At 41.3% G+C, this 15247-nt stretch overlaps 1 protein-coding gene across 2 annotated transcripts; it reads left to right on the forward strand.

Moving 5' to 3' along the window:
* Positions 1–152: 152 nt before the first annotated feature.
* Positions 153–15087, forward strand: LOC135500833 (potassium voltage-gated channel protein Shaw-like). 2 transcript variants are annotated; one of them, XM_064792495.1, is made up of 2 exons: positions 153–997; positions 13678–15087. In XM_064792495.1, exons 1-2 carry the CDS (start codon positions 491–493, stop codon positions 14620–14622), a joined length of 1452 nt encoding a protein of 483 aa, XP_064648565.1. In that variant the 5' UTR covers positions 153–490; the 3' UTR covers positions 14623–15087. The 2 variants fall into 2 exon arrangements, with proteins under 2 accessions (XP_064648565.1, XP_064648574.1); XM_064792504.1 differs by lacking the exon at positions 13678–15087 and adding an exon at positions 10594–13096.
* The last annotated feature ends 160 nt before the right edge of the window (positions 15088–15247 follow it).

The following is a 15247-nucleotide window of genomic DNA, read 5'->3' on the forward strand; positions in this document are numbered from 1 at the left end:
AAACTAAATGTATGCTGTTGATCATCAGCCCAGCAAAACGTGTGTTTACTTAAAATTATGTTCCACATGTACATACGGTTTCGTACATACATGTATGTCAGCTTTGTACGTAGCTGCCAGATGTCACTGGCATCAGATATCCATCAGTCGCAGCCATAATACAGTCGGTCAATTCAGTGCGAAATGTTTCATTGCAACCATCGGATTCCTCCGTGGAGGCAGCAGGGTAGTCTATTCCAAAGATATGCGAGAAAGTGATGGAAAAGTTTTGTGAAACTGTAACAGCGAGATTAACGGAATTAAGTTTATACTAATATCGTTAGAACATACCATTCAATGGATAGTGTAAACTTGTCGACCGGACTTTGATGATGCTTCTCCCGATAATTTACATGCAGCTTGACAGCTGAATGCTATTAAGTCTCTAGTGTTGGTTTACTAAATGTGATATCATATTCTTTGACACAACTCATGTATAGGCCTTTAAGTGATGAATAGTACAACCTTGAATGGCGCACCAAAGATGGGTGCCCTTGACATAGTGCGGATTAACGTGGGTGGGACAATCTTTATGACGTCCCGGAAGACACTGAAGACATTCCCCGGCACCAAGTTAGACCAGCTTGGGACGAACTGCGGGGAGTATGATGAGAAATCGGACTCGTACTTCTTTGACCGGAATCCTGTCCTATTTAACTATGTCCTGGACTGCTACAGAAGTGGCAGATTCCATTTCCCGAGTTACTTATGCGGAGACAGCGTCATGGAGGAGTTATGCTTCTGGGGCCTGGACGACAACGTGATAGCAAACTGCTGTCTTAAGTCTTATGATGACTACGAGGAGAGACGACACACTTTGGAGGCCATTTATAAGACCTCTAATTGTGATATGAGACAAAAGGCGAGGACAGAAATGCTGGATAATACTGGCTTGAGGAGGATGCGGTATCAGTTATGGTTGTTCCTAGAGTACCCCAACTCCTCAACATCAGCCAAGGTAAGATATCTCGCGTTCACGTTGTGTATCAACAGAAACTCACAATGGCCTAATGTGGCGAAAAAAGCCAGTTGAAATTGGTAAGATGGTCATTTGAACGTCGATGTTTTCGAAAATATATGTAGCGAAATTATTGAGTGACCAGTTCACAACGACTCGACAATTATAGCATCGAAAGTTTGTAAAGGCCAATGATGCCAGTTCTGGTAATGGTTAATATTGACCGATACATTATATATGAGGAGAAAAGCTACGTCAATAACGAAACCGCCTTTTAATCCGAACATGCAAATACCCTGTCCATATGATATTAACAAGTACGACGTTGCGATGTTGACATATACTGCCATTACCTCCATGCGCCGGCACCGCTGCTTCCGGTAGCCGCTCGGTTCCTGGACTTTCAGTTTTATTTGGGCTTTGCCAACATTGCGCGCCATGCTCCTAATCCAAATCAATACAAAATCAAAGTCCGAAAATAATGAAAAGTGTCGCTTTAGTGTTTTATAGCACGTGAATAATTTACTACTGCTATGACAACCAGAAGCCTTTAGAAATGTACTATTAGGTTATGTTACTAATTGATGAGCGATTGCAGAGTGCAGCCATGCAGTTTTCATCTTGTGTACATTTCAATCTATATCTCGCTGGCGTATTTTTTCATTATTTGATAATTTCAATATCACAAATGACGACTTTTTTGTTATCCTGTTCGCATGAGCGGTCTTAGGTCATTTCATCAACAAAATGATGCCATAATGACAAAAAATAGTCAGCTTATTGATGCAAATCCCATTTTAATTGACAGTTCTCATTCATTTACGATATTCGTCAGCATGGAAAGTGCTCTCCTCAAAAAGTGATTGGACCGGCATATTCTCAATAAAGTGCATTTAAATAAATGACCCATCGCAGTCATAAATGGCCATATAAAAATGAATAACAACATCAAAATGAACGATATGTAGTTTCATGAAGTTAGGCGAGTGGTCTACCTTCTCTTTACCTTCTCATTGATGATAAGTATCTATCTATTCAATGTGATTAAGAAGACGCCTGATCGACAGAGTCAACGGCCTTAGAAAAAGAACTGTTCGCTCATAACTCGACAAAGTGGTGACTCTGATGGGGAAGGAGGGGGGGTACAAGGTTAACACTGACCGCTGCATAAGCCCTCTGGGTCCTTTTAAGGACAAGCCTTTCGTGACAGATCCATCCCACGTACATTTGGCTAATTTTAGTAATGGCGATTGGCTGTTAAAACCACATTGACCCACCTTCAGCAGCTCATTTGGGACCTATTAGAAATTAGTCGTCAACATAAATGTTGCATGACGCGACTAAATATGGGTCGGATTAGGCGAATTTAAAGTCGTGACATACTAGGTGACACACAAAAAATTATATACTTTTGATTTCAAGAAACTCCCACCGATCAAAAATGAACTTATCAAATTTCGGTCAAAGCTGAGATCAGTACCGTACGTTTCCAGTTCGTCCGATCGCATTGCTTGCATTAGTTATTGTGCAATAGACATTTACATTTTTTCGATTTTTTTCGGAATCCGGTCAGGATTGGGTGTGTTTTTTCCTTTATGATAATATTATTTGTGACACCTAGTAGTTAGCGTGCCGAGTGTTGCTCTAATGTTATCAATGTTAGCATCAACAAGATCAGTGATAGTTCTATTCTATTGTAATTCTATCAGCCTGTCCAAATATCCCATTTGATCCATTACATAAATCAAATAGAGACCATCCATATAGACCCATTAACGAAACGACTGGTGAATAACATCCAGCGTCACCAAGGCGTTTTGAATCTGTTTAGGACTCGTTAACCTAACATAATTGAATTAGCCCTGAGGCGATGTCGCTTTCATCAAATCGCGTGGAAAAACAAAGTGTCCATTTTAAGTTTGTCATTTCTGTGTTGGCTCATAACCCCTGAATGGCGTTTCAATTCAAAAATGTCATACTACAGATGAAAAAAAATTTAAAGTCCCAAATATTTTTTTCACTTGTTTTTTTTCTGCTCCTAATGAAGAAACATCATCAGTCCCATAGAATTTTGGCTTTGAAAATTGAACTTAACTAACTTCACTAACGTGACCACCCCGGTAACGCGACCATTCAACCTCGGTCCCATGAGTGGTCGTGTTACCGGGGTTACACTGTATTCGTTTCTCAGGTAAGCAGCCTCTCCCGGGGTCCTTTCAGGGCTATGGTATGGCAAGATATAATTTCAAAAGTGTGTTCGCCTCTTTGAACTTGGTGGTCAATGATGCATAATGAAAGAACAACACAAACCAAATTCGCTGCGCGTTTTCATCGTCAGTGAACTCCAGCCTGTGATCTTGATACGGTTGAGCTCTAATGTACAATGATCTGTAGCAACTCGATTAGATATCAGAAGTTTAACTTCTTTACCCACAGGCTTTAAGACTCTTCTGTCTGTTTGTTGATAACAAGGCAACAAGGTATCGATTACTGATCATTATCCTGGCGCATTCATACTAGGTGACACAAAAAAGATTATGTACTTTTGAGTTGTAAGAATCTTCCTGGTTGATTCATATCTGACGGATCGTCAACCTTTTTGTTGGACGTATTAACACAGATGTGGCTGCAGGAAATAAAAAAGAGGTACATGTACCAATCAATGGCTTCCTGTGAACTAACCGTGAACTGTTATTTACGTACAGAAGCCATGCTCGTCTGATCACATCCAGCCTCTTCCCAAGCAATTGCACCTCCGCCAATTCCTGACGCAAGGTTGGATATATCGGTAAACCTATCACGTTCCTTGTAATTGCTACATAGCTCCATAAAGGCATTGACCTATACTCAATACTCTATTTATTACCCTATTACTTTCCTTGTCATAAGCTCCATTAGCCCCACAATAAGTCCGTGAGTAAGGTAATGGTCTGTTGAACCTGGAATTAGGACTGCCAGTGTCTGAGACCGACAGTAACAGTTACATACAACCAGAGTCAAATAATTTACCTGAAAGACGTCTTCCTTTCACGAGAGAGATAGATACATGTATCCCAAGCAAATCAAACTAGCAAGAAATTGAAAGAAATGAGTGACGGTTGCCTCGTTCGCCCGGATAACTCTTCATGCACTCTCTATGAAAAGTAATCCATTTCGTTGCAGAATAAGCATAATTGATAAGTCATATCCGTTATGATCCTTCCATCGAATCTAATCACAGTAAACTATCGGGAAAGCCATCCAATTCCATCAGGCATTGATAAGAAAACCGATACGTAATAATCACATTCTTTTCAGATTCTGTCGCAAGCATCATATTGGATTCAGGATGTATTAATTTTGATCTAATTATTCTCATTTTCCTGCTTCATTTTTGTTAGCTTCCCCGGCCAAGTAAATAAAATAGAGTGAATAATGATTCTTTAATGTATATTTTGTAATTATTGTATGTTACTATGGCCCCTAGTCGGCGTTTTAGTGTAATAAAAGGTTTAAATTTTGAATTTTTGAATTTCATTCGGTCAACCTTTGCTCTGCACTTGGATGAGCTGGTGAGAGGGAGTATACCACTTTCAACGTGTGATAAGAGTTGAAGCCCCAGTTGGGTTTTCGGGCGGCCTGGTTCGGCCAGTGAACAGTCATCCTGGCATGCCTGACATAACCAGTGTATGTCAATATACTCCGCCACTCGGTATATTTCTGCATATGACGAAGGAGAAAAAAGCCTGAATCTAAGGATGGAGAATAGTGTTCATTAATTTGATGATTGACCGGCCTGAAGATAGGTCCGAGCCGTGAAGACTTGATCAAACATTGACCTGAAATTTGAGCTCCTCGTGGGTATCATATACATCGGTCTGCTGATCGGTCTGGTATTATAGCAAGAATTGATGAGACCTTTATTAATTCTTATACACCGTAGATGTATTGGCAATCTATCACACTTAACGTCAAACAAACCAATACCGGGAGCAATTTTGCAACAATGCCTCCGATTATCAGTATTTTGGTATACATTTGTTGTGTTCGGAGTAAATATCATTTGGTCCTTAGTGATAGTCCCCTGCCTACCAATGGGACGCCCGTGATGACAAGACAACTAGGCAGAAGACATTGGTTAGCAATTAATCATTAAACTTAATATATGCAGCAGTGTATGACCGCATGTAGGCTATACATGTTTATAAACATGCAGATATGTCATGCACGGCCCACGAAATTACGCAGCTCTCAAAGGAAGAACAATGGGAAAGGTTCAGTGACTTCAGTGCTTATAAGAACTGTCAAAGCTTCCAAAATGCACGTTACAGTATTTTGTCCACGCACGCGACAAATGCTTCATTTGGGTGTGCAGTTGCAGCGTAACAAAACTTTTACTGCGTGCGTTGACAAAAAGGATAGATTATAAAGCGTAATGTAACTCTCAAAAAGTCGTTCTGTTGTTTCAACACAAACTAAACTTTACATGATTAACAAAAACTGATTCCATTTGTTTATTTGTCTATCTGATTCTTTCTTGGTGTGAGCCAAATACAAAATAAAAAATGGTCCTGGACCGGTAAAGACGAAAGCCGATTATACATTATGTGATGTAACTTCATCATCAATCACTCGGTTTGTTCCATCAGAACATGTGTCAGCATGCCGATAACCAATATCTTGCTTGATCAGGACATGCCGACTTACCGGCCGGCGGTGAACATCAATCCTAAAGTCTCGTCCTTTCAGGAGGTCGCGGTGAAGGATGGATAATATGCACAACGACGAGAGATCGGCAAGGATAAGTCGCCATAAGTGTGACGAGTTTTTAATACTCAGTGCTTCAATTCATCAACATCAGTATCGTCGTGTTTCGGAATTTAGACACATTCATTTCGATAATATCATTACATTAATGTGTCTTTCTTTGATTTCCTCGGGGAATGTTTGGAACGTTCAGTGAATCATTTTAAAGTTAACTTTCTCTCCGTCAGATCCGTAGTACGCGGGCGCCGATAATTTGAAAGACACGTTCGTTGATTAAGAACGTTTCAAACCATTGTCGCTTGCGGTTTGCCTTTGGGACTGCTTTCTTCATAATTCACGGAGCCTTGTGTCCCTTGATAGACCAAACATCTTTTTCCACTACTTCTCGAGACTGAACTTTTCAACGTAATGCGATTTTTATCAATTTCACAAACACCTGCCTCTACTTTGGAGATTAACTGAGATAGCGTTTCCACGTTCTTATTTAATTTTATATGGTAATTTCGCACAATTTTGTTCAATAAACCAGTTGGGTACAATATTGGTGACGGAGTGATACCAGGAATAAAGAGTGGTGTTGCAGATAATTCTTAATCGTAAGGGTCGACCATAGGCAGCACCACTTATCCTTAAGCAATTATCGGACTCGTTCAAAATGAGATGAAATCCCATTTAAAATCTGGGAGGCTGTTGAATAGACTCCCTTGCACCCTTGAAATTGGCAGTCACTTTGTTTTGAATGAGTTGTAGTTGCTTTAGGATTTCAAGTTCTAACCAAAATGGTGATGCCTTTGACCAACTCATAACCAAAGCTCATTACTTCTCTGAAACTCCGTCTTTCAGCACTTAAAGCTGAACTGCATGCACAAAACCAGAGCGTCCCATGCGGCAATTGTAAGAAATTCAAACGATCGAAAGGTCCTGAATACAGCCTGAAACATGATAGACCTCCAATGCTTCGATGCGCTTGATTTCACAAACCAGCAAGCCACAGGACGATGCGGACAGTCTCGGAGAAATATGGAAGAGAAAAAAATCAAAATCTTCTCCAGGGATTCGAACCCGGGAACTCGGGTTCAGAATACGAACGCTCTAACCGTCTGAGCCAGGGGGCTTTCTTGTGAACTGCTGCCAGCAAATATATCTTATCTTCATTACATTATTGTGGGCGAAGTTGAAATAGTAGAATACAGGTTGCTGATGTTGGATCAACTCAAAAACACCTGCATTGATATTTGGCTTGCTTCGGGCAATCTATATCCTGTTTAATCAGCTTGGGCAAACAGTTATCATGCTTGTTTCCTTGGAAGGTTTTTATCCTTCTCTTCCAGCGCGCACTCTCATTTTTTTCAGTCTATTGTTAAGGAACAGGTGGTGGATATCCCCAGACAAGTTTTATCGCAACCTTTAGACAATGTGCAGACATGTATCTCCGGATATCTTCTTCAGAGTCGTCTGTTGTTTAATTATTTTCTTTTATGATGCTATATGCGGTACAAATCATATTTTCCGAACTAGGTATGGAACATGAACAACAGTGTGCCTATATCTTTGAGTGTGTCGGTATTACCGCTCAGCTGAGCCCGAATATTCGAGCCAGTTGTCACCAGTTCTATCTGGATTACGATAATTACATGCCATTACGTTATTGCAGCAGCTGGCTCGGTTCTCCCATAATCAAACATGGATTGTTAATTGAAGATATTACGACAGGTATTCAACTGTCGTGCCCCCTCGCCCCCTCCCCCCCCCCCCCCCCACACACACACATACACTTTATGCCAAACGTTAATAAGGCTTCTTCCGTTGTAAGGGATAGGACACCCTGCAACATTGATGTTGTTGTCTTTTGTTTTGCGATCCAATTCTGCAAGTTTCCCCAGGCGGAAACCAGAAACCGGAAGTCTGTGACGTCCAAGTGCCTGATGTAATAAACATGGTATCAGCTTGTTATGGACTTGCTTCACTAAAGGTGAATCAATAGTCTTCGATTGTAAGTGCGGCACAGTGACAACTGTAATAACAGGGTTGCCCAGTGTAGTGTCTGTAAGTGTTTCTATGTGTCAGTGTTTCCCTGCAGATCAGGCCTCAGATGGTTGTTGTTTGCATGGTCATCGCGTAATCTGTGAATAGGGGAACACTGAATGAGGGAAACACTGATATATGGGAAATACTCACCGATGCAGGCTGAACACTCGCAATAATCTGGACGAACTACATGGTATTCTCGAATCAGGGCGTTATCATCAGTGGCTATAGAGATGCGTCACACCTCCAGAGAAAACTATAGAATTGAATAGGTTGTCAATCAAAATCAATAGTTTTTCCTTATTATGTGTATTGTGTAGCAGTGAAATACGACCGGCAGTATAAAAGTACATCTATGTGCATATAATATATTTTACGATGTCAATTTATGAATTCTGCGGAAACACAAATGTACATTCAGCGAATGTGGATAACCTCAGGTGGTTTGATTAGAGAGAACCGCATAATCCAATGCTGTTGATCAAATATTGAAGATAATCACTCGTTTTCAATAAAATGATGAATGGGATATCTTTCTATTTGAAAGTATATTATCGAGCTGACTAAACAAGCAAGCTCAGAATTTGTTCGATTTTATTGCTCGATGAGATACGTGATGTTAAAGCATATATATGATAACATGTCGGGAAAGTGTTCATCACCGCACTTACATTATTCAAGCAGGTGTTCGATTCAATAACTCCTGATAATGGTAATGAAAATATTGGGTTCTTATATACAGTAGCGCTTTCGCAGATTTCCCTGCCCAAAGCGCTTTTGAGATACCATTCATCTATCCCCGTCTCCACAGAAAACAAACTGGGGTTTCAAGGAGCACCCACTTGAGTTGGACTATTAGCGGAACCGGCCAAGCAGCAACTCAGCCGGGAGTCGAACCCACGACCTCCTGTTTTGTAAAAATCTGCTTTAATAGAACACCTGTAGTTTGAATTTCACTGTAGCCTCCTGAAAGATAACGTTTCTCAATTAAACATCAAGCAGAACCGCGTACTGAAATAAATGCATCTTAGCCTAATCACAGTCATTATCAACAACTGGGGCCTACAGGGAACTGACAGCTCTCTCGTCAAACTCCCGCCTTCAATCGATGGCTACAAACAACTCCCTTTCATCTAATTGTATAACATTAAACGCGAAACTCGAAGCCTTCCTTTGATATCATGATATCATTCGCGTGACCCTTTAAGCAGTAATTTTAGGACTTGTCGCTACAATTTAGGGACAATTTGCCATATCGGTTTATTCGTGTTGTTTTTTGTTTGTCTATTTCGTTTCATCATTCTGATTGAACATTTGCACTACTTGCGCCGGGCAGCGTTCTTTATGAACCTATAGGTTGGCCAACTTAGGTTGGTCCATCGCGAATTTTATAACCCCGTGTGCATGGGGCGCTGTACAGAAAGATAATGTGATGTTCTTTTACTTCCCAGTCACCGTATCATAACTTGTCACTTTGCACAAAATTTACAAAGGACATTGCAGCGAACATTTTGAAATTGTACTTTTGCATGAATATTTTACATGTACATGTAAATGTAGATGTCCAATTTCCCCTTTCCACTTCTGCTTCCCAACCTGTTGGCATGATTTAACTGAAAAATCGATGTTTCGTAAAGTTTAGGCTACTTGTATCTTTAAACGTAGTATGCAGTTGTAGTCTATTTCACGAGAATGAAATAAGCGCTCGGATTTTTGGTGAAGTCAGAAGTCAGAAGTATATTTTGCATGGATCGAACAAAGCTCGATCAAAACGGGCCAATTGAAACTTCATGACCTTACCCAACCATTTTAGGCTTTTTTGCCTACAGTCCGTTTTCTGATGAAATAGACGGCAATGTCAACGCTTTTACAGATAAAGTGAGAAAGGATAGGCTATGTCTGAGGCAAACATCTCGCCCAGTGCAACAGATGACCAGCTGGTCATGCAAGCTGCTACTATACGCATTGTTTCGCGAGCGCATTCATCACGCTCTGATAAGAGAACAAGACAGCAAGCAGCTTCTGATATTGATAATGCAACTTTCCATGATTATACATAAACATTACAATCAATCGATGACGAGTTCCAATGGTGTCAATGGTTTCTTGCTTCCACTGCGATAGTGCGAGCGGCTCTCCTTGTTTACGAACCCGACCATTGGCATTGTCCCGGGGCATTGTCACAAACTATTAGATAAAGTTAATCACCACTATTTCAACTTTTCGACAATGAGCAATCAGATCATACATGATTTCTACTCATTGTTCTCTATGTAGTTCAAGGTGTGGAAGCTACATGTATGACCACCTTTCTCCGGTTTGTCAACGCGCGTGCAAAAGCTCATTGTGATGTTACGCTGCATCCTAACTATACTTGTCGTGCGTTGACAAAACGGATAGCACGTGTAAAAGGTACATTACATGTACATGAATGCGCAGTAAAAGGTCTGGTTCTTTTTAGCATGCGTATGCTGACCCCCAAACGCTGACCTTATCAGAAAGCACCATTTATATCGTCCCAGGCCAACTCCATGCTGCATTACACATATTTCCACTGCCAAGCAGGATTCTTTGCGGAGTCGCGCTAGCGTTAGACATTCTTTCGACAGACATCCAGCAATCGTCCCAGGAACGTCTCTTCAGCGAAATCATCCTCGTCCTCGGCACAAGCCATCTTCTTTCCGATGATGCTGCTGCATGACTGCCACGACCATCCGCTTCGCCTGATCAGAGCCAGGAACCATGCGTGATAGCGGCCATTTTTTCTCCTGCACTTCTTGCCTGCATGGCTAGCCTCAGCTTCGATTCGTTTCTCGTTCCAGGTTTGGTCCTTCTTCAACCTGTTCCTCGTGCTTGCCTCGGTGTTGTCATTCTGCCTGCAAACGTGCCCAGAATTCCGCCAGCCAAGCCCTTTCAGCTCCTCCAGACAAGAAACACCCAAAGCATACCAGACATCATTCGACAAGGGCTACCTCCTGCGGACAACTGATGCTGCCGATTGGATTGTTTACTTTGACGTCCTCATTAATTCATTGTTCACCGTTGATTTGTTTATCTGCACTGCCCTTTCTCCAAACATCCGGTGTTTCCTTAAAGGTTTTTTAACTTGGATAGAAATCATCTGTCTCGCCACATTTTGGTCATACCAAGGTCTAACTTTCTATTCGCATGCCAATGGGAACTTCGCCACTGGGTCAATTGGTCAGCTCATGGCATTCTTTTTCATAGCTTTGCAACCTCTGAGAACATTACGCTTCCTGAAACTCTCTCATGTATTCGTAGACTACCGTGCCATTCTTCTCTCTATCCGATACAGTTTGAAGGAATTCTTTGTTCTGTGTATCTTCGTTGTGACGGCGATGTTCTTTTTCTCCATTACGATTTTTATTGCCGAGTTCAAAGTTCCGGGGAAGTTTAGCACCATCCCAGAAAGCTTCTGGTGGGCTGTGATTACAATGACGACAGTTGGTTATGGAGATGTAGTGCCCGAGACAAGTTGGGGATACGCCATCGCTTGTGTTTGTGCAATTTGTGGCATCATTATAACAGGGTTAGCTATATCTGTACTGAGTAATAAACTCAGTCTTTATCAAATCTATGCAAAGATTGAATGCACTGCATTAAAAAGGAAAGATCATCATAACATGAACACAAAAAGTCTATGCAAATAAATATAATGAGTGCGAGCCGGGTAATACTTCTTTTGCAAAGTTCTGAAAGCTGTTGGTGGAACAAATCTAACGGTACAAGCGTCGAAAGGAAATTACCTAAACGTCAATTGCTGCGTTAAAAACTGCATGGAGTGCTGGAGAAAAGCTTTTAAAACCTATTAACGACGGCTTCTAAGGCATCCTTCGCCGAGTACTGAAGGACACAAAGTGAGTTCTCGACAATACGCGCACGAGTGTCACCCTTGTTTTGTTGCTGTTGAATTTGACAAGTCTGGTATTAAGTGGCCACCTCCCAAAGCGCACATGCCAAAAACTACAAAATCTGCCGAAGATCTAAATAGTGTTTAACACAAGTGCCTTGCAAGTGCTTCCAGCTGCCAATATGTAGGTGTCGAGTGCAAGGGTACATCATTGATTCTGTGGGGTTTATTATCTGTTGATTCTACATATGACAAGAGGTTTTGAAGTAACTATTCATACAACTGTGTCGCTGCGGTGGTTTCTAAATTGGGTTGACGGTATGAGCAGATGGGATGAGGTGGCAGTTGCCTCGTATCTATATTTTGTAACATGCATAATATTATCAGTAAAAGCAGTGCAAGTTGGTAATAGGCAGTTTTCACGATCCTTACGAAGAGCTAAGAACGACCAAGTTCGAAGTATGTACTCTTGAAAACTTCTGGGATTCCTCGTTCTCTATATGTATGACCGCCTTACGAGTGTGGGATCAATAAATTAGCGCAGGGCTTTATGATACTACACTATACGGACCTTCGAAGGGCCTACGTCTACATCATCGTTCGCAAAAGGTGCGAAACTTGCCATTTATCAGATAGGTATAATTTTGAAGTGAACGACGACTGACATTTTGTCAGTATTCTAGGTTAAAAGTTTTTATATTGATACCCCTGTACTTGATTCGTTATTTTTCATTTTAGTGTTTTGAAGAACATTTTATAAGCTTTTAACAAACATTGATGGCAAGTTGACAACAATGTTATTGCATTTGTGCCATTAAGGATACGTAGATCTATGTGCATATGTTATATAAACGTTTATTCGAATATTGACTGCAAAATTGTGAGGACGCATAAAACACAGGAGGTGGTACCGTCATAGTAATGTGTATTTACAGTATTCTCAGCTGAGTAAAAGGAAGAGGGAGTATATGGAGAAGGAGATGGCGGGCGCGGTCTCTTATCATATCAGTAAAAAAGAAATGGCCATATATCAGGTGATGACATAACTTGAGTGCCATATAAGTCAGAAAGAAGAGAACATGTGTGCAGAATGAGGTGCCATTACATGGGTTTTATGCCATACAGTGGAAACTGGTAACGCGACCACCCCGCTATGACGACCAAGAATCGCCGGTCCCGAATGGTTTCCTCTCTAATCACCATGACAAGGCCCCCGGTAACACGACCACCTCGGTACCCAGACCACGACCACTGTGGATTGGGAGGTTCCAATGACCAAATTCACCTTTTTTTCTGCTCAAAATGAAGAAATATCATCAGCCCCAAAATCATGTTTTATACTTTCACAGTTGTATCCAGTGAAAAAATAAATTTATCTGCCGAAGTAAGGCGCTAAATGTCATTCATTGCGTTCATACGTTTTTTTAAAGTGAGAAATGTTGACTCGGATTCAAAGCCGGAAACATGTATGGGGAAGGAGATGGACTTGGTATAGCCTAGTATATGGTTGTGTGTAAAAAGTAGGTAACGTCGTATAGGGAGAGGTGGTGGTACATGATGGCTTGTACATCAATGAGTAAAACGAAAGGAACGTGTATAGAGAAGGAGGTGGCATTGGTTGTATCAAAAAGTATGTAAGCGAACCGCTCGCCTCATTTATTTTTAGTTTCATGCCATACACAGAAGTAAAAAGGGGACTGCTTATCAAGAGGTGGCGTGGGATATACTGACCATATGTACAAAGAAGGGAACATGTCTGGATAAGTTATTAGTATGGCGGCAGCTCGAAGGAGTTTTGAAATGCTCCTCGGTTGCAATGAGACTTTCGTCGACTTCTTTCCTAAGGTCATATCGTACGAGTGTTACTCTCATAATGGCAATAAGCTCTCTTCTTGCCACCACTCAACGGGTCATTCCAGCGGATGTCCGCCTGGTTTCGGAGCTGCTGCCGGATGAAGAGAACAGTAAGTGTATATATCATTGACCTGCAGATATAACAGCTTCCTAATGCTCGCTCTATTCTTTCTCTTTCCAGATCTGGTCTGTAGTCTACATCTTCCTGGTGTTCACCTCCCTGATGGCCTACTGTCTCCAGACGTGCCCGAGTTTGAGGATCGCCCGGCCAGCATCCAACCTGACCAGCATCCTGGCAGCAGCGAACTTGACGGTGCTGCCGAAAATGATGAGGATGAAGCATACGATCCCCATCAAAGCCTTGGTCGTGGTGGACCTCGTAGTGAACTGCATTATCACAGTTGACATCGCACTGCGGTTCCTACTTGCACCGTACAGATTACGGTTGTTGAAGACCTTCTATTTCGTTTTGGATTTGGTGTGCCTCGTCACCTATTGGCTGTATCAGATTTTACAAATCTACTGGATGAAATGGGGCCTTGCGCCTCAAGTTTATGTTGCTTTGATCATAGCAGTGTCCTTTCAACCACTCCGCGTGTTCCGGTTTTTCAAACTTTCCCGCAGCGTGACGGAACTCAATGCAATAATGCTGGCCATCAGACATAGCGCATCAGAATTTTTCGTTCTGGTTATATTTTTCATAAGTGGAGTCATATTCTTTTCAATCGTCATGTATTATGTCGAATTCTACGAATCTCACCAATTTCAAACTATCCCTGCAACATTCTGGTGGGCCGTTATAACAATGACAACCGTTGGCTACGGGGATGTCTACCCAACGAACACGGGTGGATACATTCTAGGTGGTATCTGCGCCATTGCAGGCATTGTTATAACTGGTCTGACTATATCAATCATCAGTAATAACCTCTCATTACATTATGGCTTCGCGAGATTACAGACCAAGTTAGACATGAACAGTTTGCGCACCATGAACAATTGCGACAAGGACAGTATTGTGAAACATTCGAATGCGAACTTGAACATCAGCATGAAAAGTATGAACACAGTTGAGCCCATTGCGGTAGACAACTCGTCTCAGATGACTAACAATACTAGTACCTAAAGACTGGCAATATATACATTACAAAGATAATATTTGACTCCGCTCTTCTGTGATGAAGAGCGGGGTTTTTTTCTTTTTGATCCAAACGCAACTAAATATTTAGTGATGATATATATATATATATACCCCCTCGAGGTCGTTGTGGTTTGGCCATTATTCTTGATTATTATGCATGTCATTGAAATATAACTGTTCACATTTTGACCTGAAGTCACTGCATAAATGTGTGAGATATAGGTCTGTTCCTCTCACTCAGTCATACATTCTCTTGGTAAATTCGTCATGGAATCGGATGAGCCAAGCACACGAGACCATGGTATTGACTCTAGATAAAGTATAATTTCCTGTCGTGTGTCAATAAATGTAATTTCCCATCAACATGGGCTTTTTGAACTTCAGGTATTTACACAATCTATCTTGCTATTCATTTAATGTAAATGATATGGAATAAAGTCTTAAACCTTTTATTATGTGTGTTTGTCTTAAGTCTGGTGATTGGAACTGATGAAGGTTTTACTCATTGCTACACTACATGTCCTCAAGTTGAATCACACAACCAAGTAGCTCGAAGTGGTCCACTATGCCAGCCTGTGCAGCTCGTAGTTGGTTTGGCTCCTGGCCGATT

Source organism: Lineus longissimus, chromosome 2, assembly GCF_910592395.1.
Source record: "Lineus longissimus chromosome 2, tnLinLong1.2, whole genome shotgun sequence".
Lineage (NCBI taxonomy): Eukaryota > Metazoa > Nemertea > Pilidiophora > Heteronemertea > Lineidae > Lineus > Lineus longissimus.

Coding starts and splice junctions, on each gene's coding strand:
- LOC135500833 (XM_064792495.1), top strand. CDS start 491: ATGAATAGTACAACCTTGAATGGCGCACCAAAGATGGGTGCCCTTGAC. Junction 998..13,677: donor ACTCCTCAACATCAGCCAAG/GTAAGATATCTC, acceptor TTCTCTTTCCAG/ATCTGGTCTGTAGTCTACAT.